The sequence below is a fragment of the Prionailurus viverrinus genome, chromosome B1 (genome assembly GCF_022837055.1).
Source record: "Prionailurus viverrinus isolate Anna chromosome B1, UM_Priviv_1.0, whole genome shotgun sequence".
In the NCBI taxonomy this organism is placed as follows: Eukaryota; Metazoa; Chordata; class Mammalia; order Carnivora; family Felidae; genus Prionailurus; species Prionailurus viverrinus.
The window spans coordinates 54,337,304-54,359,984 of NC_062564.1; the positions used below are offsets into that span (position 1 = coordinate 54,337,304).

Here is a 22,681-nt window from a genome sequence, read left to right on the forward strand (position 1 = left end):
ATGCTTCTTCTTTAAGGCTCAGAACCCGAACGTCACTTCCGGCAACAATAGGAAACGTCAAAAGTCGGGCAGTCCGCAGCTCTGGCTGCTACAGCTTGAGGCGAGCTGAGTCCAGAGGAATCCTGTGCTGCTTCTGATATCCTCACTGCTGTCACCACTATCGGCGTGAACAAGTGAAGTTTGAACCGGCTTCTCCATGGCCCGGGGACCGGTTCCCGGCTGAGCCATTTTCTTTGTGACTAAAAAAAGCCCCCGCCCAGAGACCGATTCGTCGCGGCGGCGGTGGGGATCGCAGGTCGTTCAGGTACAAGCATCAGCCTAGATATGTCAGAGCTCTTGCCTCTCTTCTTTGCATACCCTTACTTTTCTTCTCGGAAATAGACAACGGGTGCTTGCCAGTTGGCAGAAACTTGCCAACCAGCGAGACTTTGGGACCAATAGCTGTGCAGAGCATTTAGAGTGACAGCTGTGATGGCTTATTAAAATGTGGAATCTGTATCAGGAGGCGGGAGTAGGTGTGTTCCTTGTGTTTCTAGGCCACTGGAGTGTAGGTGAACTTGGGACCCCAGGTGATGACCGGCCTCATTATGAAATAAAGGCAAGAAATGGCAAGGAATCCTCTTTCTAGCCCAAGTGTTGCTTTTCAAACAGTGGTTTCTTGAAGCATAGGTACCATTTTCGGTTCTTTACTTACTTTTCAGTAATAAGAATGCAAACACTTTTTAGTTAAGGTTATGATGGATTTGCCAGTTGCTTCAGCAGTCAAACTTGTATTGTAAATCTGGCATATTTTTAATCTATCTCTTGTTTGTGACTGGGGTCTACTCACTTACGGTGAGCGTTCCAATGAAATATTATTAGGTGAAAATACATAAATTAATTCCAATCCTCAATGAAGTTTTTTGTTCTTATTTTTAGGATCTGTATGTATTAGTAATTTAATAACTGAGTCTACTTATTTTTTAAAAATTGAATTTTTATTTTCTTGGATCCTAGATGTTTCTCTCCAATACAATATATCATGATCTTTATTACTGCAAAGTGAAGCTAATTTGTGTTTTTCATTTGAGCTTTCCTTTCAATATTTGGAGTTTGGCAACCGTATTTATGAGATAGGAGGTTTTTAAACCCCCCAAGAAAATGGTTTACAAAGTGAGCAGATCTGAGAATGAAGAAAAAAATTAATTGTTTTTCAAGTTGAGTAAGAAACTTGCCATTTTTATTCACTTTAACTTGATATTTTGTCTGATGAGATACTGTATTAGTTATCCATTGCTGAGTGACAAATTACTCAAATTCAGCAGCTTAAAACCACAAACATTGATTATCTCACAGTTTTTGTGGGTCAGAAACTTGGTTACAGCTTGGTGGAGAGCCTCTGACTCAAGGTCTTTCATGAGTTTGTAGTCAGGCTATAGGTGGGGACTGGTCTTATCTGAAAGCTTCTCTCAGGGGTAGAAGGATCCGCTTCCACGCTTCCACGTGCACTCACATGGTTGTTTACAGACCTAGGTTCTCCACCACATAGAGAGTACAATAGAGAGTACCCAAGACTGTCAGTAGTCTTTTATAACCTGATCTCTGAAGTGGTATTTCATCACCATTGCCACATTGTAATAGAAGTGACTCAGTAAATCCAACCAAAAGTCAATGTAGAGAGGAATATATAAGGGCACCAGTTCCAGGATGCAAGGGTCTTCGGGAGCTATCCTCAAGACTGCCTAACACAGACAGCCTGGCTGATAACTTTTAAGAGTTAATGGATGGGCGGGGGGTGGGGTGCCTGGGTGGGTCAGTCGGTTAAGCTTCTTCTGACTTTGGCTCAGGTCCTGATCTCGAGGTTTGTGAGTTGGAGCCCCAGGTTAGGCTCCGGGCTGGCTCAGAGCCTGGAGCCTACTTCAGATTCTGTCTCTCACCCTCTCTGCCATTCTCCTGCTTGTGTTCTGTCTGTCTCTCAAAAGTAAATAAACATTAAAAATGTAAGCATTAATAGATGGAAATAACTGAGCAAAAATGCATCCAAGTGAAATGCAGTCAGAGAAGGAGAGATGTCAACTTGTAAAGCAATAAATTTGGGCAAGCATTACCTCTCTGAAAAAAGTTGGGCTTTTGTTTGTTTTTTGTCTTTTTGTCCTTCTAATTATCTGAAGAGGGGCCTACTATTTTTCTTGGGAAATTCTGCCTGAGGGACAATGTGTGTGAGAGGAATGTTTGTATTTTTAGGGTCTACATGAGCAGAGCATATCACAGCTGGAGATTGTGTACTCTTCACCCAATTACCATCTTATATAGTTGAAACCGTATCAAAATACATGTGAGCAAAGATAGCTCTCAAGGAGGAAAGAAGTTAGGAAAAGCTAGAGGTGTGCTTTTCTGGTATAGAAAGAATGCAAGTCAGTGGCCCTCTTTATGATGGTGGAAGATCAAGTAAGGATGGGAGAGGTGAATCTGAGGATGGAAGTGTACTTTGCAGGTCTGTTTATCAGCATTATTAGGTGGCAGGTACTTCCTATCAGCATTTCCTGGCTGTGCACCACCAGCACAGATTTTGTCAATGAATCGCATAAGCTTATTAGGAATTAAAGGTGCAGGCTTTCAGGGTTTGTTGTGACACTCTGTCGGCTGTGATCTGCTGTAAAAGTGCCTGTGCTCCTTCCAGGTTTGAAAGATGTTGTAAATCCTTACCCGCTCGTAAAGTGTAATTCAGGTTTATCTTCTATACCTTAAGTGTTTCACAGTAGCCTAAATGTGTCAATTCTCAAATTACAAGTTTGGCTTTTAAATTGGGATTCTCTGTCAGGCTAGTATTTCATTTATAGTAGGTTACAGCCAGTTAACTAATGTGATTTTGGGCCCTTAGATAATATGCAAAATTTTAAACAGACACTTGAGAAAATAATACAGTTGAAACACTTCCACCCACAAAATACCCTATAGTAATAACTGCTAAATAAGCTGAAACAGGCATTTTAATTTCTTGTATGTGATCAATTTAATAGGGATTTTTTATGTGTTTACTGTGCTTTTGTATAGGTTAAAAGATAGTCATTTTCCTTACTTCACAGTGTAAAATAAAACCATTGATTCACCAAGAGATTATCTTCTTTGATCGCAGTGCATTGAAATTACTGAAACGTCTGGTTTTATTTTTTTTTTTTAATTTTTTTTTTCAACGTTTATTTATCTTTGGGACAGAGAGAGACAGAGCATGAACGGGGGAGGGGCAGAGAGAGAGGGAGACACAGAATCGGAAACAGGCTCCAGGCTCTGAGCCATCAGCCCAGAGCCTGACGTGGGGCTTGAACTCCCGGACTGTGAGATCGTGACCTGGCTGAAGTCGGACGTTTAACCGACTGCGCCACCCAGGCGCCCCTGAAACGTCTGGTTTTATAGTTCAGTACTTAACCAAGTTGTGTACAACTGTCTTTTTTCTGTATTTTGATTCAAATTTGGAAACTGAGGCTAATCCTTTGGCTGGCCTGTGATAATGCATCAAAATCATTAATACTGAAGTCTGAAATACATCTAACTCATATTGCTTTTTCATTGAATTACTTAATAATTTTCAAACAACTTTAATGAAATATAGCTACTTCTAGAAATTTCTGTTCCTTGTTTTTTTTCCTCATCACTTTGTTTTTCTGACAAATTTATCGACATAGATTCTATAATAAAATTAAAACATCTTGGCTTGAATAATTTACATCGTACTTGTGGCACATACTTTAGTGACAGAGATGAAGAAAGATTTGTGGTTTCAGGTGTAGGCATTAGGTTTAGGGAGTTTAGCTTTGTGTTCATGTGTTTGTCAGGAATAGATTCCATAAGATTTCATAAGCTCTTTGAATGAAGAAACAAGATTTTAGTTAGTGAGCCGTATTTGGAGAATCCCTATCTGCCCATACTGAGTAGTGATTTGTAGAAGTCATGAACACAGGGGAAAAGAATGGAAAGAACAGATGCTTAGACACACACACTCTCTATCACCTCTTCATTTTATTTTATTTTTTAGGGTTTTTTTCTCATTGTCAGAGAAAAAAATTTTTTTCTCATCTCTATGTCTCAGAATCATAGAATTTTATAGCTAAAAGAGACCTTAGGGATCGATCATCAGGTTCAAAACTCTTGTTTTACAGGTGAGGAAACTGAGACCTCGAATTTAAGTGACTTTCCCAATACAGCTAATAAAGAGAAGGAGCCCAAATAAATGTATATTTTCTGTCTGTCTCTTTTCATTACTGGATATTTTCTCACCTCATTTCTGTCTTTCCTTGTATTCTGGCTGCCCTCAATATTTTAATTTCTTGTTTTGTTTGTCTAAAGGCAATTCAGTGAGAATTAGTTTTTGTTTTGTTATTTTAATTCCTCAACTGTCATAGGGATGGACATTTTGGTCCGCGGGCACAGAGCATGGTGTGCCCCAAGGAGGTGGGTTGAGATATGCTGCTATGGCAGTTGCTGATTTTCACTGGGCTTGAGTAAATAGTGCGGTTAAGTAAGAACCAGCGTAATTAACAATAATGCTGATGAGGAGTGTAATAATTCTTTTTGTTTAAAAGTTAAAACAGGTGAGGTATGATAAATGTATTTCATTTAAAGGTTAAAATAAAACAGTGGAACATTTCTTACAAAACAAGCCAAAGAAATTAAATAAAGCTAAAATTCTCAGCTTTTTTTTGGTCACATTTAAATGACACATTTTAATTTTTAGATTTGTTTAGATGCCGTTTGGTGGCCCTCATTATAGAATCAAATTAAAGAACTGGAAAAAAGCTTCAGAAACCGAAGTGATATTGTAAATCATTTTGAATTAAAAAAAAAACAACTACAAATGGTATGCCTTTTAGTAACATAAACTGCTCTTGCAGACCAGATCTTTAAATTTAATGAGTGTGTTTTTTTTTTTTTTTTAATGTGTTTAACGTACCTTGTGACCTCTTAATACTTAGCTATTTCCCTTTTCTTAGAAAGACCTCCTTGTGAACCTACTCTTCTTTCCCTCAATCGTTGCCATTCAGTTTTAGGGATGTGATTTTGGTTATCACATTTTTTTTTCTTCTCTTTTTTTTCTTTTCTTTTTTTAAATTTCTCCACCCAGTGTGTTCTGAACTACTTTGGTGGTCCATTCTTTTGGAAGTGGAGAAATAAATGCTGGGCTGCCACTTGATTCTAAATGTCTTAGAGAAAATGTTTTCTCACAGAATTTCTGATGTTCTTATGCCATTGAGTAGTATCACATGATATCATTGAAGGATAAATGATAACATAATCAGAAAACCTAAAATAATCAAATTCTAGTTGTTACTATCTAATTGAAGAATACTGAAAATTTCTAAGAAGACAAAAGTGAATTTCCTCATCTTTAAGTCATAATAAGATTAACATTTTCGGACTAACTTTTCTGGTATACATTTTAAATCTTTATCTGAGATAGGAAATCTCTCATTTCTGAATTCCACTATTCAGATGTTTAGGAATTATTGAAGAAAACTAACTTTCTATAGTGAGTTATTTTAATGAGATTATTTATATGTCAATCATCACAAACCAGCGATTCACAGTGTTTTCTCAGGAAGAAATTTATGGAATTGGTTTGCTTCAAACCAAAGTATTTAAAGAAGTAGGCTTTTTTGATGCCTCCAGACTCATTTCTGTTTTTCCCATCTCCACCGTGTATTTTCTACCTAAATGGTATGTAAGCCATTCTTTATTACGTGGAGTTATCTCCACAACATGTGGAATGTTTACTGCCATGGAATTACTAAACGTACTAATTCATTTACCTTTTTCTTATAGAATAGTATTTCATTTGATGTTTGTTACATAGGGATGTTTTGATTAAAGCTGCTTAACATTTTACAGATAAGCTGTATATTAGATATAGCAACAGCTGTTACTAAAATAAATTAATCTTACTTTTTCTGGAAATACTCTTTTGAAAAGAGAACAAGACATTACAAATACAGTCAAGAATACTGTCTGTTTTAGAAATGTAGCCATCTACTAGACTAGAAAAGTATTACGGTTCTCATACCCTTTAATAAGTTGGTGACTAATATAGTTGATGATTAATTTATTCTGGCTTCTTGGTGGAAGTGCCATTGTGCTCTGTTTTGACTGAAACTGTATTTCACTTGGTAAAAATGAGAAAATTACATCTAAAATCATGTTAGAAAAGTATTGCTGTTTCTGCAATCTTTGCATTAGAAAAAGGTCAGGATCTACATACTGCTTTACCAATTAAAAGATGCTTTTATGTCATATATATATATATCTATATATATCTGTCTCATCAATTAAGACTTAAAGCAATCCTGTAAAATAGACAGGAGTGATTTCCCGTATTTTATAGGAAACAGAAGCTCACAAACCTTGTTTGAAATATCTAAGGTCATACAACATATGGCATAATTGGAGCTGTAACTTTAAATTCACTTTCCATTATAACAGTGTCAAGAAAACTTACACATTTCTCTCAGGCAGACATCATATAGCCTACATTCTCCAATCTCAGCATAATAAAACTAGAAATAAAGTTTAAAACCCAAAGAGGCCTAAATACTTATTTTTTTTAAAATAAGCTTTTCCAAATAACCCATCAATACATAATAAAAGTATGTATTATTATTAATGTCACCATTGTTATTTTAATAGAAACAAGGATTTTTAAGAATATAAGAGATGTAGGGGCACCTGGGTGGCTCAGTCGGTTGAGCGTCCAACTTCAGCTCAGGTCATGATCTCATGGCTCATGAGTTAGAGCCCCAATGTCAGGCTCTGTACTGACAACTCGGAGCCTGGAGCCTGCTTCAGATTCTGTGTCTCCCTGTCTCTCTCTCTGCCCCCTCCCACTCACTCACTCTCTCTCTCAAAAATAAATAAAAATATTTTAAAAAATTTTTTAAATGTTAAAAAAAGAATATAAGAGGTTTAAACAAAACTTACTCTGACTTTTAAAATCATAGTATTTGATACTTATTATTAAAATCTTCTTAGTAAATTATCAGTATTTCTATATATTAGAAATAAGCTTATTTGAAGCAATCCGAATTAAGTTTATGTACTTTGATTTTTAATAAGTAATTATACCAGTTTTCTCTTTAATGTATTTTGCATTTCCATATTTACTAGATCAAAGAGGAGACACACAAATACCAGTTCTTTAGCATTTATACCTGTGCCCAATTATTTTTTTTTTAATTTTTTTTAATGTTTACTTTTGAGAGAGACAGAGCATGAGCAGGGGGAGGGGCAGAGAGACAGGGAGATATAGAATCCAAAGCAGGCTCCAGGCGCCAAGCTCTCAGAAGCAGAGAGAGCAACACGGGGATTGAACCCACAAACCGCAAGATCATGACCTGAGCCGAAGCAGGACGCTTAACTGACTGGGCCACCCAGGTTCCACTTCTCAATTATGTTCTATCCAATTATTGATGCATCCTATGTAGATAGAACATAGGATTTATATCTTTCAGGATTTGTATTCCTTGATCATGTCTTCTTTTGACCCATATAGGAAGTTCCATGAAGTCAGAGATGATTCATAGGTTATAGATTTTTAATGATTAGTTGAATTTCCCGAAATTTAATAGTTACTATTTGTCAAATGATGCTACACTTGCTGTGTTCTTTGTCATTCTCTTTAGAGCAGGCATTAGAGTTTCTCTCTGATTCTTTTTTTAAACCAGTTTACTGCTTTATCATTCACATATCAAAATTCACCCATTGTAAGTGTACAATTTTACCCCCTTTTCTGAGGTGATTGTGGATGCACGTGCAGTTGCAGGAAGTATACAGAGAGATCTTTTGTACACCTTGGCAGGTTTCCACGGATGGGGACATTTTGCAAAACTGTAATCTACTATCACAACCCAGACATTGATATGAATACAGTCTGTCAATCTTATTCATATAATCCCAGTTTTATTTTCACTCCCATGTGTAAATAGGTATATGAAACTATTCACAGGTTCGACTATCCAGCACCACAGCCAAGATACTGAACAGTTCAAGCACCACAGGGATTCCTCATGCTGCCCTTTTATGGTTAGACCCACTCCCTCCTGGGTAATGATATATTGAACGTGTCACCATCTGCTTACGTGCCATTTGTTATATCCTCTTTGGCAAAATATCTGTTGCTTCTTTTTAAATTGAATTTTTTTTTATTGTTTTGGGAGTTGTTTATGTATTCTAGATAGTGGTCCTTTGTCAGAATGTAGTTTTCAAATATTTTCTCTCAGTCTCTACACAGCCTGTGTTTTCATCTTCTTTACATAGGGCTTCACAGAGCAAGAGTTCTTGATTATAGAGATATACTTTATCAGTTTTTACTCTTACGGAGTTTTACTCTTATGGATCATCCTTTTGTTGTCAAGTATGAGAACTCTGCCTAATCCTAGATCCTTAAGATTTCCTCCTATGAATTTTTCTAAAAGTTTTACAATTGTACACTTTACATTTCAGTCTGTGATCCAATTTGAGTTAATTTTTAAAAGATACGTGAAGTTTAAGTCAAGGTTCATCTAACTCAGTTTTTTATCATTGCATGCCACTCATCCATTTGTTCACTCAAAATATTTACTGAGCACTTTATAGGGATAAGGCACTGTATTTGGTACTGGATTTATCCATGTAGCCTATTGATTGGAATCAATTCCTCGTCTTAGTACTTAAACTCAGTTCTTACTTTGCATGGTACCATTGTAAGTGAAATGTGCATATTAGAGCTTTTAACAGTCCCATGGTCACTGTTAATAGTTAGCACAATGTTGTACAAAGCAAGGACTGCCTATATACAGGCCTACTTCGGAGATATTGAGGGTTTGGCTCTGGACCACAATAAACTGAATACCACAATAAAGCAAATCAAAGGAATTTTTTTGTTTCTCAATGCATATAAAAGTTATGTTTATACTGTACTGTAGTCTATTACAGTGTGCAATAGTATTATGTCTAAAAAATGTGCACACCTTAGCTACAAGATATTTTATTGCTAAAAGATGCTAACCATCATGTGAGCTTTCAGTGACTCATATTCACTGATCACAGATCACCACAACAAATACGATAATGAAAAAGTTTGAAGTGTTGCAGGAATTGCTAAAATGTGACACAAAGTGCACAAATGCTGGCGGGGTGGGAGGGGGGTTGGAAATGGCATTGATGCACTTGCTTGATGCAGGTTTGCATCAGTCCTTCAATCTGTAGAAAACTAAGTATCTGCCAAGTGCAGTGAAATAGAGCATGATAAAACAAGGTATGTATACATTTTTAAATATTTATTTCTTTGACTATATATATGATAAATGTGAAAAAAAGCACAGTGTAATAGGTTGTTCCAAAGGTATTGTCTTAACGAACATGTTTGAATAAATATTAGTATTCCATAATTAAGAAATATGCTTAAAAATATGAACCTCAACAATTGTAACATTAATTTTAAAGATCTAATGAATTACCATGCTATTCACAAAGTACTTTAAAATTTAAATTACTGGTGATTGCTGATGTTCTAGAGATCTCTAGTAGAAATTTCCTCTTATTAATTGACAGATTTATTTTGTCATGCTACCAGAAGTGACTTTGACATGTTGAATCTTCCTATGGAGTCTTGAGGTTTTCATTTCTAGAAACATTGATGATGATTAAAGATGATGGTAGTGCTTAACTGCCAAAAAAGTATCTCTGTTATCACTGACTGATGACTAAGTACTTGGCCTTAATTGTCAAACTTTGTTTTTATATATAGTGTTTCAATCTAAGCAAAGTTAGAATCTTTTTCTTACTTTATATATTCACCTAGCAAAGGTAAATGGCATCTCTCCCAATTTCTCAGATCCTAAATAAATGAAATTCAGAAGCAGGACTATAACTACTCACTAATTAAATCCAAAATAATCAGGTTAATTTGAAATGGAAAAAGCAACGTATGATTATCATTTAAAGAAGTTTGAAAGATGGCCACGAAACTACCTGTTACTCTGAATTAGGTTCTTTAAATGTTATCCCCTGTAAGTCCCATGGGATAAGAATTATCCATTATCTTACTGATGAGCAAAATGAGGACCGCAGTCTATAGGTGAATCAGATTCTGTGTTGGAGTTTTAACCAGATCTGTTTTCTCATCAAAGCCTATGAGAAAAGCCGCAGCCGGAAACAACAATGGAGGTAATAAGCAGTAACAGGAAAAAGAGATGAGAGCCAGCGCCGAAGAAACAGATGGTAGATTGCCTTTGCCATCTGTGGCCTCTAACGGTTCTGGGCATAAGGTTTGGTGGTTGAGAATAAAAGCTTTGGACTCACATAGACCTAAGCTTGAATCCTAAATTTTACATTTGCCAGCTATGAGATCTTGGGCAAAGATGTTTAACCTCTCTGGGTCATAGTTCCTCAGCTACAAAATTAGAATAATAATCTCTACCTGTTGTGGTTGTTGTGAGGATTAAAATGAGGTAATATAAAAGCTTTAACAGAGTATTTAGCATAGAGAAAGTACTAAATGAATGTTTTATGGTATAAAAACAATATTATGTTTAATACTTATATTATTGAATATTATCCACATAATGTTATGTACAGAAGGAGAGAACACAGCCATGAATGCCAAGTCTTAAAGATGAACACAAAAAGAGTTAAAAGGGGCGTTTCTTTCTACTTTCTTTCAAACATTTTCTCCATCCTTTAAAATAAAACTTTTTGTCAAAAATGGCACATCCGTTTTGATGTTTTCCTTGACAGGAGTCTCCTACTACTGTTAATCCATAATGCTGGGCATTTATCTCCTGATTAATGGTTTTCAGTCTGTATTACAGTAAACTCTAGAGCAGTAATTTTAAACCGAGTGCATATCAAACCAAGAGTTTTTTTCAAATTCACATGCCTGGATTCCACACCAAATTTCTATTTACGGAGATAGACGTTACTATTTTTCTGAACCATCTGAGACTAGGTTACGTATGGGATGCCTGAAGTGTGTTTCCAAAGAACAATAATATACTGTGACAGAGCCACTGCACAGTTATCAAATTCAGGAACTTTAACAGTGATATGATATTTGATCCAATCTTTAGTCCATGTGTTTAGTCTTTCAGGTATCCGAATAATGTTCCTGAACTGTTCCTCAGCCTTTCTTTGACTTCATAGCATTTTTGAAGGGAAAAGTCCTATCATTTTAGAGATTCCATTTGGTTTCCTCTGATAGTCCTCATGGTTAGCTGCAGTTTATACATACATTTTTGTCAGGAATACTGCACAATTGATTCTGTGTCCTTCTCAGAGTATTGGGGCCAGAGGCACATGATATAATTTGTCTCCTGTTGATAAATGTTAATTTTGGTCATTTGGTTATATGCTGTCTTCATAATTTTTTTGTAATTTAGGAGTCATATGTGAGGAATCCTGGGAAACACTATAAATATTCCATTCTTTATCAAATTCCAGATATAGCATCCACTCATAATCTTTGCAGAATTATTTTTCCTATGATGCTTGTGAGATGATTCTTCTAATACCCCTGTATTCCTTTTATCTTTATAACATTTTTCTGTAAAGAAGAGCTTTTTATCTCCTTTATTTATATGTTTATTTATTATCAATGTAAACACATGGATTCTTTTTGTTATGTGATGGATTATAATCCATTAGTGTGCTTATTTTTATTTGGATGCTCACATTTTCGTATGGGTTGGCCAATAGGAGCTTTTTCACATCCGCTCCTGATATTTCTTTTGATATTATTCCACTGCATTTGTTTTGTGTTGATTATCTTCAAGCTCACTGGACATTCATAATCTGCATTTAACAAACACTGCTTTAGGATTTTCTGGGTAGCCCTTGAGGATGTCCCAAGTGGACTGGAAAGGTTAAAGTTGGGAGAAAGATGTACCCTTCTGCCATATTTATACAATGCAGAACTTCAGTGGGTTCCTTCTGTAAGCCAACTCTCAAATATGTAATATGTAGAGTTTATGATTTTATTTATTAGATCAAGATTAAAATTAACTTTTAACTCTTGTTGAAGAGTCACTGGGTAAAATAAGGAAAATAAGCCAAGTGATCATTGTGCAAATGCTTCAGCATTTGAATATGATTCAGTGATTAATGATTGAATGTTAGATCTTTGAGACAATAAAAAGTTGATTTGTAGATGTATGCACCTATATAAAGTTGGTGGCCCTTGCTTTGGGATGATTGGTTTGATAGCCATTATGTTGGGCTGCTTCTAAATGTTACAAGGGGAATCTTTTCTCTAGGGTTCAGTTTCTTTAGAAGAAACACTTCTTCATTTAACCCGGATAAGGGAAAGGGGTTGGAGTAGATGCCTAATCATTCAAGACACTTGTTGCATGTGTGTTGAAGGATAGCTTCTGTTGTCTGTTGTTCTATTTTACTTCTTAATAAGATTGTAAAGGGGCTAATTTTTGTCAGTATTGTGTAAGGAAGGAAACAGTGAGCCAGTGATCCCTTGATTTTTGTTCCTCATTTTACTCTGAATTAATTCCTTACTTATGCTGTGCTTTGGACCTTCAAAAGCCTTTTGAAGATTCTGCAGGATAGATAAGCTTCTGTTTAACCCCATGCACTATTCCATACTATCTTTCTCCTTCCTCTTCATGGCTTCACTAGTAACCACTACTCCTTCCAATGTCATGTTACAGAAATCTGTTCAAATGTTTTGTTCGCTCAACAGCCTGTTTTCCTTCTCTTTCAGGTTTTTAAGTTTCTCTTTTTTATTTCCTCTCATTTTAATAGGAAGGAAAAGTGATAAATATATGTATTCATGCTTAAACTTTTAACGAGATGCTAGGAATTGACCATAAAAGATTTTTCCAAAAATGAGTTAGAACATTCTTTCTTTTATCTACTATCCAATTGATATCTCACAAACCATGTTAATGAGATGACACCCTACCATATATATTTATCCTGCTCCTGGCTTAAAACCTGTTTCTGAAACCATATTAGCATGCATCAAAATAGTGTTAGAGTTGAGAATACTAAAATCAAGCAATGTAATACCAAAAAAGCTTTTTTTTGGAAGGAAAAGCAACATATATTCATAATAACCCTGGATGTAACATGCCTAAAATGTTGTCAGGTAGAGGTGCAACAGATGATTTAGAGGTGATAGTGGCTATTTTCTCTATAAATGGACCTTTGGCTAAGCAAGAAGTTTTATTCATGCTTATTGCTCAATATTTATCAAAGACTATTTTTGAAAAATGCCGGAATCTTCCTAAAGTAATGTTAATTTCCATTTATTTTATTCCAACTACTGTGCCACGGTAGCATAGGACTTTAGGAACACAAAGTTAAATTTGAAGTGTAAGATAATAAAAATAGGAAATTCTTATATATGCAATTAAATTAATAAAAGGTTGACTCTTTCAGCTAATGTGACATATTTATCCACAGTACCACTGAGTGTTCAAAGCGGCTCAGGTTGGTTACCCATCCCATAACCAGTAGTGCCAGGCTTCTGAGTTTTCTGTCCACCCGAGACATTTGCATGTACATGAACTCATGTACATGAGTTCATCTGCAAATAGTGGAGAATTGAACATATATCTTTGGCCCTTACTTGAAAACTGTATGTAATAGCTCTGAGATGTAAGGAGCATTACTTGACCACTGTATTAAAATAATCAAGATAGGGGCGCCTGGGTGGCGCAGTCGGTTAAGCTTCCGACTTCAGCCAGGTCACGATCTCGCGGGCCGTGAGTTCGAGCCCCGCGTCAGGCTCTGGGCTGATGGCTCAGAGCCTGGAGCCTGTTTCCGATTCTGTCTCCCTCTCTCTCTGCCCCTCCCCCGTTCATGCTCTGTCTCTCTCTGTCCCAAAAATAAATAAACGTTGAAAAAAAAATAATCAAGATTAATTAAATTGATAGCGATGTTTGCATAATTTCAGGAAAAATGAGATTCTTGAATAATATCCATTTGCATGTTTGGCCATTGCTTCATTTGAGAGTCTTCATCCAATTTAAAAAGGAGTTCTGGGATTTATTTTATTTTGCCTTGACCATTTTCTGTAAAATGTAAATTCACACTTACTAAATAGTATCTAAATCTCTGCCTTTAAGTGTCAATTTTATTATCATTCTGAAAATTAAGACACTATAGCATCCGATTTACCTTGATTTTTTTTTTCCTATAACTTTTTCTCTTTTCTAAAAGGAAGAACTTCAATTTTGAAATCTTGTATGGAATTTTTATCAGTATAATTTCTCCTGTAACCTATATAATTATGGCATTTTTATTTCCATCAGATGGTAAATAATGAAGCACTGTTTCTACCTTTGGAGACCAAGAGAAAATATCTTTGGTTTCATTTTGAAGGTCCTTAGAAAAAATCTTCTAAGTCTCCTGAACATGATAAACTTTAAAGAAAATAAATTCAAATCTGGAGGAAAAGGCATGGGACCTCTTCAACAGTATTACAGTCAATTTCCTAACTTGCAGATTTTGTATTTGTGATTTCTCCTACTCGCTAAAATTTATTTTTTGATCCCCCAAATCAGGACTCCTGGCACTGTCACAGTCATTCTCAGACAGGTACAGACCTGTAGAAAATTTGCATCTGTGAGGTGCTGTTCCCAGCTAAGGTTAAATTAAGGCAATGCTCTGCTTTCTTGTTGTAGCTCTGATATTATAAACAAGTGTCCTTTTTGTGCTCTGTATAGTGGCACATTTGTACATTTTTGTCCTTTTGTGTTGATGATTTCACTGTTGAAAATGCCCCCCCATAATTGCTACTCACGTGCTGGGTAGTGTTCCTAACTGTAAAAAGGCTGTGATGGTGCTTTATAGAGAAAATGCCTGTGTTAGATGAGCTCTGATCAGGTTTGGTGAGTTAAATCTTAGTGAATCAACAATGTATATTAAACAAGATGTCTTTAAACAGAAACATGCATAAAGCAAGATTATGTATTCATCAGTTGGCAAAAATGCAGCCAGAGGCTGTAGTAACCTAACGGCATATATCTGCTAGGAACAATGGTTTAGTATTTGCTAATTCACTGTATGCAGTGACTTTATCCCACCAAACTACCACAAATTACAAGAATTGACCATATTTCTTTTATTTGTGCATAGAATAGACTAACTATGCTCTTAAGAGTACTGTTTCCTAGGAGTAAGTATCTATATTTCTCAACCTGTTTTGAGAGAATAAAATTATCAGCAGTGATTTCATCACAAAATCTATATTTATACCCAAACTATTTATTTCAAATACACAGACTTCTTTGGTGGTTATTTTTTTTCAATTTTAAACTCTTTGTATATTCAGTGATCCCACTGTGCAGCTTGATGTTTCTTAGACTGAATTGGCACAAATGACAGAGTATTATATCTTTTATAATGCTGTTTTTAAATTGTGAAAATCTTTATACTAACATTTATGAAAACTTTAAGACAAATCTGAATATTTTGTACTTTGAAGTCAGTCCAGATAACTATTTTCAGGAATTTGACATCATGTAAGACCCCAGCATGAAACTGTCATATTTTATATCTCTTTTAGCACCAAATGTTGACAGATTACTAGTAATAACACAAGGACCTGTTTCAGGCCTTGTTAGTGGCACTATCATAAGGCATGCCGAGGTTTGAAATTGTTTAGTGGACACAACACAGTCTTCTTTGTTTTTCAGGTTTGGGTTTACTTGGTTGGTTGGTTGGTTGGTTGGTTGGTTGGTTGGTTGGTTGGTTTGGTCATCAATATAAACAACTGCATTTATGAGGGAAAGAATAACCATGGCCGAAATATGAAGTAACTAAAAGAGATGAAGAATAGTGTGCATCAGCATGAACAAATGAGTTTATTAAGCAGGCATAACATCTGGACAACTGAAGTGCCATTAAATAAGTTTTGCCAAAGTGCTCATCAATTTCACTTTATGAAAATCTTTTCACAACAAACTGATAGCTGATATTTTCTTGATTATTAGCTGTGGAATGAACTTTATAAGCATTATCTCATTCAATACAATGATCTTTTGAACTATAGATATTACTATTATGTAATATGCAAATGATCACATACATATAAAGAAGCTAAAGCTTAGAATAGTCAAGTATATTCCCCCAAGGTCCTCTGTAAGTAATAACTAGTGGAGTCCAGATTTTAAACTCAGGTCTGTTCAGTTTCAGAGTCCACAACATTGTGTTCCCTCCATGACTCAGTTCACAGCTTCTGCAATGGATATCGTGTTGTTTTGAGAGTTTTAGCACTTTTCTGACAGTCCACCCACATTCCACATCTCTGTTATCCCAAGGAAGATGGGGAATGGAGATGAAACTCTATAAACACCCTTTCCTTTCTCCAAAGCATAAATTTATGATATGAATCTTCCCCAAGTGGTTTATCGTTTTATGTTCTTTCCCAGTATCAAGAACTGCCCCTAAAAGAAAGGGACATTCCAAGAGGGCAATTTGTGGCATTATTCAGTAGGAGAATAGAAAATGCAGTTTCCTTTGTCTGAATTATGCTTATATGAGCCTCAAATTTCCACCCCCAACCCAAGAGCCAGCTGCTAGCTTTACCTCTTTCTACCTGCCGGATGCTTTCTGAATCACATTATCCAGTGCTCAATTTAAGCGATCCCCATTAAAGTCCAGAGCCTAGGGAAATCACCCTGATTCTGTGTTCCCTAGCAACATCCCTGAGACTAACAACAGCTGCTTAACAGCTGCTTAACCAGAAAGATGCTGTAGGGAAAATACACAGAAATTGGTATTAAATGCCTTAAATCTTGAGATTTCAAACATTGTAGTTACCATGTTGTATTATTTGTTTAGTGGTACAAAAGCAAAAGAGAAAAATAAATATAAGTAATCATCAGAAAGGATAAGATATGCTAAATGACCTTGGCAGGCAACATGATTTTAGATATTTTCTTGCTAAGATAAACAGAAATAGCCGTGATGGAAATAAAATACCTTTTTTTTATGATTTTGAATCATTTTGAAACATTTGAACATTTTGAAGTGTTATGGTTGTCAAAATTAAGTTATGCTTACGTTGTTGTATGGCATGGCGTACTTAAACATTAACCAAAATTAAAATTCCTTACAAATTTTGTTGATATTCTTTATTTTTCTGTGTTAATCATATTTATTCTCTGTAGTTTGCCTTTTCCAGAATGTCAAATTATTGGAATCGTACATTATGTAGCCTTTTCAGATCATTTTCTTCCACTTAGTGATATGCATTTAAGTTTCCTCCCTGTCTTTTTATGGCTTCGTAGTTCATTTCTTTTAGTCCTAAACATTTCAGTGTATGGATGTACCACAGTTTATGCACTCACCTTGGTTGCTTACAAGTTTTGATAATTGTGAGTACAGATGTTATAGACATTTGTGTGAAGGTTTTTATGTGTACAGAAATTTTCAACATATTTGGGTGAATACCAAGGATCACAAATGCTGGGTCATATGGTAAAAGCATGTTTTGTAAGAAACTGCCAAAGTGACTGTCCCATTTTGCATTCCCACATCTTTGCCTGCATTTGGTGTTGTCAGTGTTTTGGATTTCAAGTATTCTAATATGTATGGTATTTACTATCTCATTGTTTTGGTTTGAGATTGTAGAATAACATGTGGAGTGTCTTTTTATATGCTTATTTGCTATCTATATATCTTTTTTTTTGGTGAGGTATCTGTTGAGATTTTTTGCAAATTTTTACATGGGCTGTTTTCTTATTGTTGACTTTAAAGTTCTTTGTATACCAGTACTTTGTTAGATAAGTGTTTTGTAAATATTTTCTGCAGCTCTGGAGCTTGTCTGTTCAATCTCTTAAGAGCCTATATAAAAAATACAAATTTGGGGTGCGTGGGTGACTCGGTTGGGTGTCCGACTTCGGCTCAGGTCATGGTCTTGCGGTTTGTGGGTTCAAGCCCCGCATCGGGCTCTGTACTGACGGCGGAGCCTGGAGCCTGCTTTGGACTCTGTGTCTCCTTCTCTCTCTGCCCCTCCCCAACCTGTGCTCTGTCTCTCTGTGTCTCTCAAAAAATAAGTAAATGTAAAAAAAAAAAAAATTAAAAAAATACAAATTTAATTATTATATTCTAATCACCAACCGTTATTGTCGTATGTGTTATGGGGATAAAAGATTATTTTTTGTGGTTTCTTTGTAAATAAATCTCCCCACGTTTGAAAATTATTAATATGTTCCTTCTCTTTGTACCCCTCATTCCTTTATACCTTAAGCTGTTGGGGTTGCAAGCAGTCAACTGTAAGGAGGAAGAGTGAAAAATTATCCTGGACTGTTTTTCTGTTTTGATCAATGAGTAACCTATTACAGTGTCCATTATCTAAATAATAGCCAATAACTCAGTAAACATAAATGTGGATCATGCCTCTTTAAATCCTGAAAAAATATCTTTGACATTCTTTGAAATTCTATTCAATTTTCAAATTCCTAAGAATTTTCAAAATTTCTATTCACCCATGGTGTTTTTCTTTCTTTTTCTGTTAATTCTCATTGTAAACAGCTCATTAAAACTATTTTAAGGTTACATGATGCTATGAAAGTTACTTTAATGACTTTATATGAAAAATAGTTTTTTCTCCCAATTTTTAAATTGCATGCACATACACATATATTAGCAGTCAACTTGGGTTTGTAAAACAAGAATATTTTGGAAAAGAGATGATGGAATATCTGTGTTAGTTAAAAGCTCTTCCTGATTTCATTTTTCTCAATAGATTTATTAGCCTGGGAGAAGTTACTTATTTTAAAGCCAAGATCAAATAGGAAGCCAAAGCCAGTAGTTTCCTAATATTTGTATAGCGGCAGTCCAATATTTCTAACAGATAAATGTAGAGCCGCTCTGGTTTGGAGGTCAAGTGAAGGTAGAGGAGGCCCGGGGCACATCTTCTTCTTCTCCTACCTTTTTCCAGGTGCCTCTGAGGAATCCATGGGTCTGTCTGGAGAAGAACTGGAAAATCAGTTTAAATTCTGATTTTTATTTAAAGAAACAACAAAACCAAATAGTCATTACTAAGCTATTTATCACGGAGTTCTAGGTGTCTAATTTATAAGGTTTCTGAATTAGACTTCAGGGCCTATGTTACATTTTATTACAGTCTACAACTTAAGTGTAGACTGGCAAGAATTAAAGGAAAAGCCTGTTTCACAGCTGTTATGCATCTGGGAGTTTGGTTAAAAGGGGCTAGCTTAGCTTAGCCCGAGTTGTGATAAAAAGCAGGGTCTAGAGGCCTTTTAACTAAAGTCCTGTGCTCTGATCAGAGCTGCATTTAATACTGGCCCATAAGTCCACATAATTATAATTTGTAAGAGTCTTTAGGACATCAGTAACTTTTAAATCTCACCATGTGAAAAATGATTATGTCACCTGTGGACTTTAAAAGCAGCTAGCAAACTGGGATAAAGGTGATTTGATATCAAATCAAATATTTCTGCAACTTTCTCTGTCGAAGTTTTGCACTTAGGAGGTTCCAGCTCTTCTTTGTAATCTACTACTCCTTTTAACATGCTTTAATGAGGAAGGTTAATTCTGGTAAATTAGTGCTTCGGGTCAGAGTTAACCTTCTTAATACATTCTGGCTTTCTCCCAGGCTTGCAGATGGGTCAGGGGCTGTGGAGAGTGGCCAGAAACCAGCAGCTACAGCACGAAGGTTACAGTGAGCAAGGCTACCTCAGCAGAGAGCAGAGCAGGAGGATGGCTGCCAGCAGCATTTCTAACACCAGTCATCGGAAACAGGTCCAAGGAGGCATCGATATATATCACCTCTTGAAGGCACGGAAATCTAAAGAACAGGAAGGATTCATTAATTTGGAAATGTTGCCCCCCGAGCTAAGCTTTACCATCTTGTCCTACCTGAATGCGACTGACCTCTGCTTAGCTTCATGTGTTTGGCAGGACCTTGCAAATGATGAACTTCTCTGGCAAGGGTGAGTTCAACCTGACATATTCGATTCAGGCATCTCTAAACACAACCGTGCTTGCATGTTCTCTTTGTAATGGATGTATATGCATTATGAAGTATTTCTTTTAAACCTGGTTTGTAGTTTGGCCCTTTATTAAAATCTGGAAAGACATGGAGTTATCATCACAGTCAGGTTTGGTAGTGGGAAAAGGACAGTTTAAAAGAAAATTTTACAGTTAGAAGTAACCAGTCAGGAGGTGGCAGTTATTGTAAATCAGAAATGATCAGTTTAATCTAAAAATACAAGCTGTTGGGGTGCCCGACTGGCTCAGTCAGTAGCGCATGCCCCGTGTCGGGCTCTGTGCTGACAGCTCGGAGCCTGGAGCCTGCTTCAGAATCTGTGTCTCCCTCTCTCTGCCCCTCCCCTGCTCATGCTCTGTCTCTCTCACTCTCAAAAAGAAACACAAAAAAAATTCTTTTAAAGAAAAAAACCCCCATAGGTAAATAGAAATTTTGAAAATCTCGGGGTTGTAAGTGGATGTAGAGATTACCTTAAAAATTAAAAAATCCTGGGGCGCCTGGGTGGCGCAGTCGGTTAAGCGTCCGACTTCAGCCAGGTCACGATCTCGCGGTCCGTGAGTTCGAGCCCCGCGTCGGGCTCTGGGCTGATGGCTCAGAGCCTGGAGACTGTTTCCGATTCTGTGTCTCCCTCTCTCTCTCTGCCCCTCCCCCGTTCATGCTCTGTCTCTGTCCCAAAAATAAATAAACGTTGAAAAAAAAATTTAAAAAAAAAATTAAAAAATCTAAAACTTACAAATTAAGTGAGAATTTATAATCCAAAATTTAGAGTGTATACGTCCCTGGTATAGTTTGTGCTTCCCGTATGAAGATTGTGTGTTTACTTATTTACGTATTTCCTCTATCATAGGTGCCCGTTAACATGAACTTTAAATGTTTCATCTACTTTTTATTTTTTCTAACCAATATTTCATCAATGAAGTAGTCAGATAGTAGAAGGCAAGGAGATAATCTCCTTGCTGAAGTGAGGGTAGATGATAGAAATTATAGCAGTGATTATATCAGTTTAAATTTAACCTATAAATTTAAGAATGTTTGGAGTAGAATCTGTTTTATGGAACTGTCATTACTCCTTACATAGCATCATATACTTGGGTGTGAAAGACCCAAACCTAAAAGAATCATTGGCTATTGAGCTTTCTAGCATTCTTTACTAAGGTTCATTTACGTCTCATTCTTTTCTTTTTTTCTTTTTTTAAGTCTCATTTTTTAATGGGACTTTAATTATGTAAAACATATCTGAAAGCAAAGGTCTTTTTGTGACTATAAATAATTTCTAAATGAAAACGAAAATCTAATGAGAGAATTAATAAATTATCCAAATAGTCAAACTTTAATAAAAAGGCATTACCAACAATGGCATTTCTAATTGAGGCTTTCTCATGCTACAAAATTACAGTATTATATAATTTCTCAGCCTCTACATAGATAAAAATCATCAGCATCATCTTATTCTCTCATCGTCGTGTTATAGTTTAGGTACTGTGGACGTAAGAGGAAATTCTATTAATTTGTAGTGTTTAAATTATAGTTATTAATTCCCTAACTGGCAAAAGAACAAATAAAAATACTTTAAAACTGGCTCATTATTTATTTAAAATTTCTTTTCTGCATTTTAGTATTCCTAGCAAGCTTAATTTGTAATTCTGTATATGAACTTTGAAAAAAAAAAAAAAAAGCTTATTTCTAAGCTGATCTGAATTCAATCAGAATGTATTCTTCATCTGGGATTTAAATCTGGTGTTCTTTTTCTGGAAGAAGTGCTTCCTTTATTCTTACCACATTGTTATGCCTGTTTTTATGACACTTGGATTTTTGTTTCTTAGTGATAAATTGCTTCAATTTTAAATTAAAGGCTACCTTAATTTTATTTTACCTTTGGATGTATGGAATACTTAATATTGAAAGGTTCTGTTGCATAGCTCAGTAATAAAGGTCAAAAGCTAGAGGATTAAAGAAGCTGCAAAAATATTGATAATCTTCTGAAGTTCCTAAATTCACTATTTTAGAATCAGTGACTACGTTTGGTTGCTAAAAATAATGCAAGGATATAAATGACCTATTAAGAAGTTATTCTCATATTAAATTGCGTATTTTACCCACTATCCTCGCAATTTTGATGTTACAGGTTGAAACAGTAACTTTTTCTTTTTAACGTGTACATTATATGTGTGTGACAAGAAGTTTGAGCCAAAAATCAATTGAATGTCAGAAAATGAAAGTATTTTAATGTCTGTTACTAAAAGTAGGTGTTTTTGAGCACACAAAATCCGATAATTTTGAGAGAGTCATTAAAAGTGCACTAAAATAGAATTTCAGTATTCTGTGTGTCTCTAGAGTAATGCACTTAGATTTCATGATCTATGGCATATATCCAGAATGTCTGGGCATTGTAATTATATAAAACTTTAGCTTTAAAATAACTAGTAGCTAATCTTTGCACAGAGTTGGACACAACTATCCCGGTCCTCAAAAATAGTGTGTTTTGAGATGAACTATTTGCATTTTAGGTTTCAGAGAATTTTTAAACAATCATGTGTTATTGTGATAGTAAAGAAATAGTATTTTGAAGCAGGATCTTAAGCAGCTAAGCTTAATGACACACACAACTATGTCTGTTCTGAAGCTATAGCATTATAATTTCTATGTTTAGTTTGCCTGCTGTCACTATATGTATTGTTACAAAAAAAAAAAAAGGTTCTCTCCCTA

General features: G+C 35.6%; 1 protein-coding gene across 2 annotated transcripts in view; it reads left to right on the forward strand.

Annotated features, from left to right (window-relative positions):
- The first annotated feature begins 49 nt into the window (after positions 1-49).
- The window catches only part of FBXO8 (F-box protein 8), a 45,441-nt gene continuing 22,809 nt past the window's right edge, over positions 50-22,681 (forward strand). Inside the window, exons 1-2 of one of the 2 annotated variants that reach the window (XM_047856217.1) lie at positions 50-304; positions 19,583-19,919. In XM_047856217.1, coding sequence (XP_047712173.1) covers positions 19,591-19,919 — 329 coding nt within the window. In that variant the 5' untranslated portion in view covers positions 50-304; positions 19,583-19,590. Of the gene's footprint in view, positions 305-545; positions 599-19,582; positions 19,920-22,681 lie in introns of those variants that run through there. The other variant, XM_047856218.1, reaches the window with a different exon arrangement.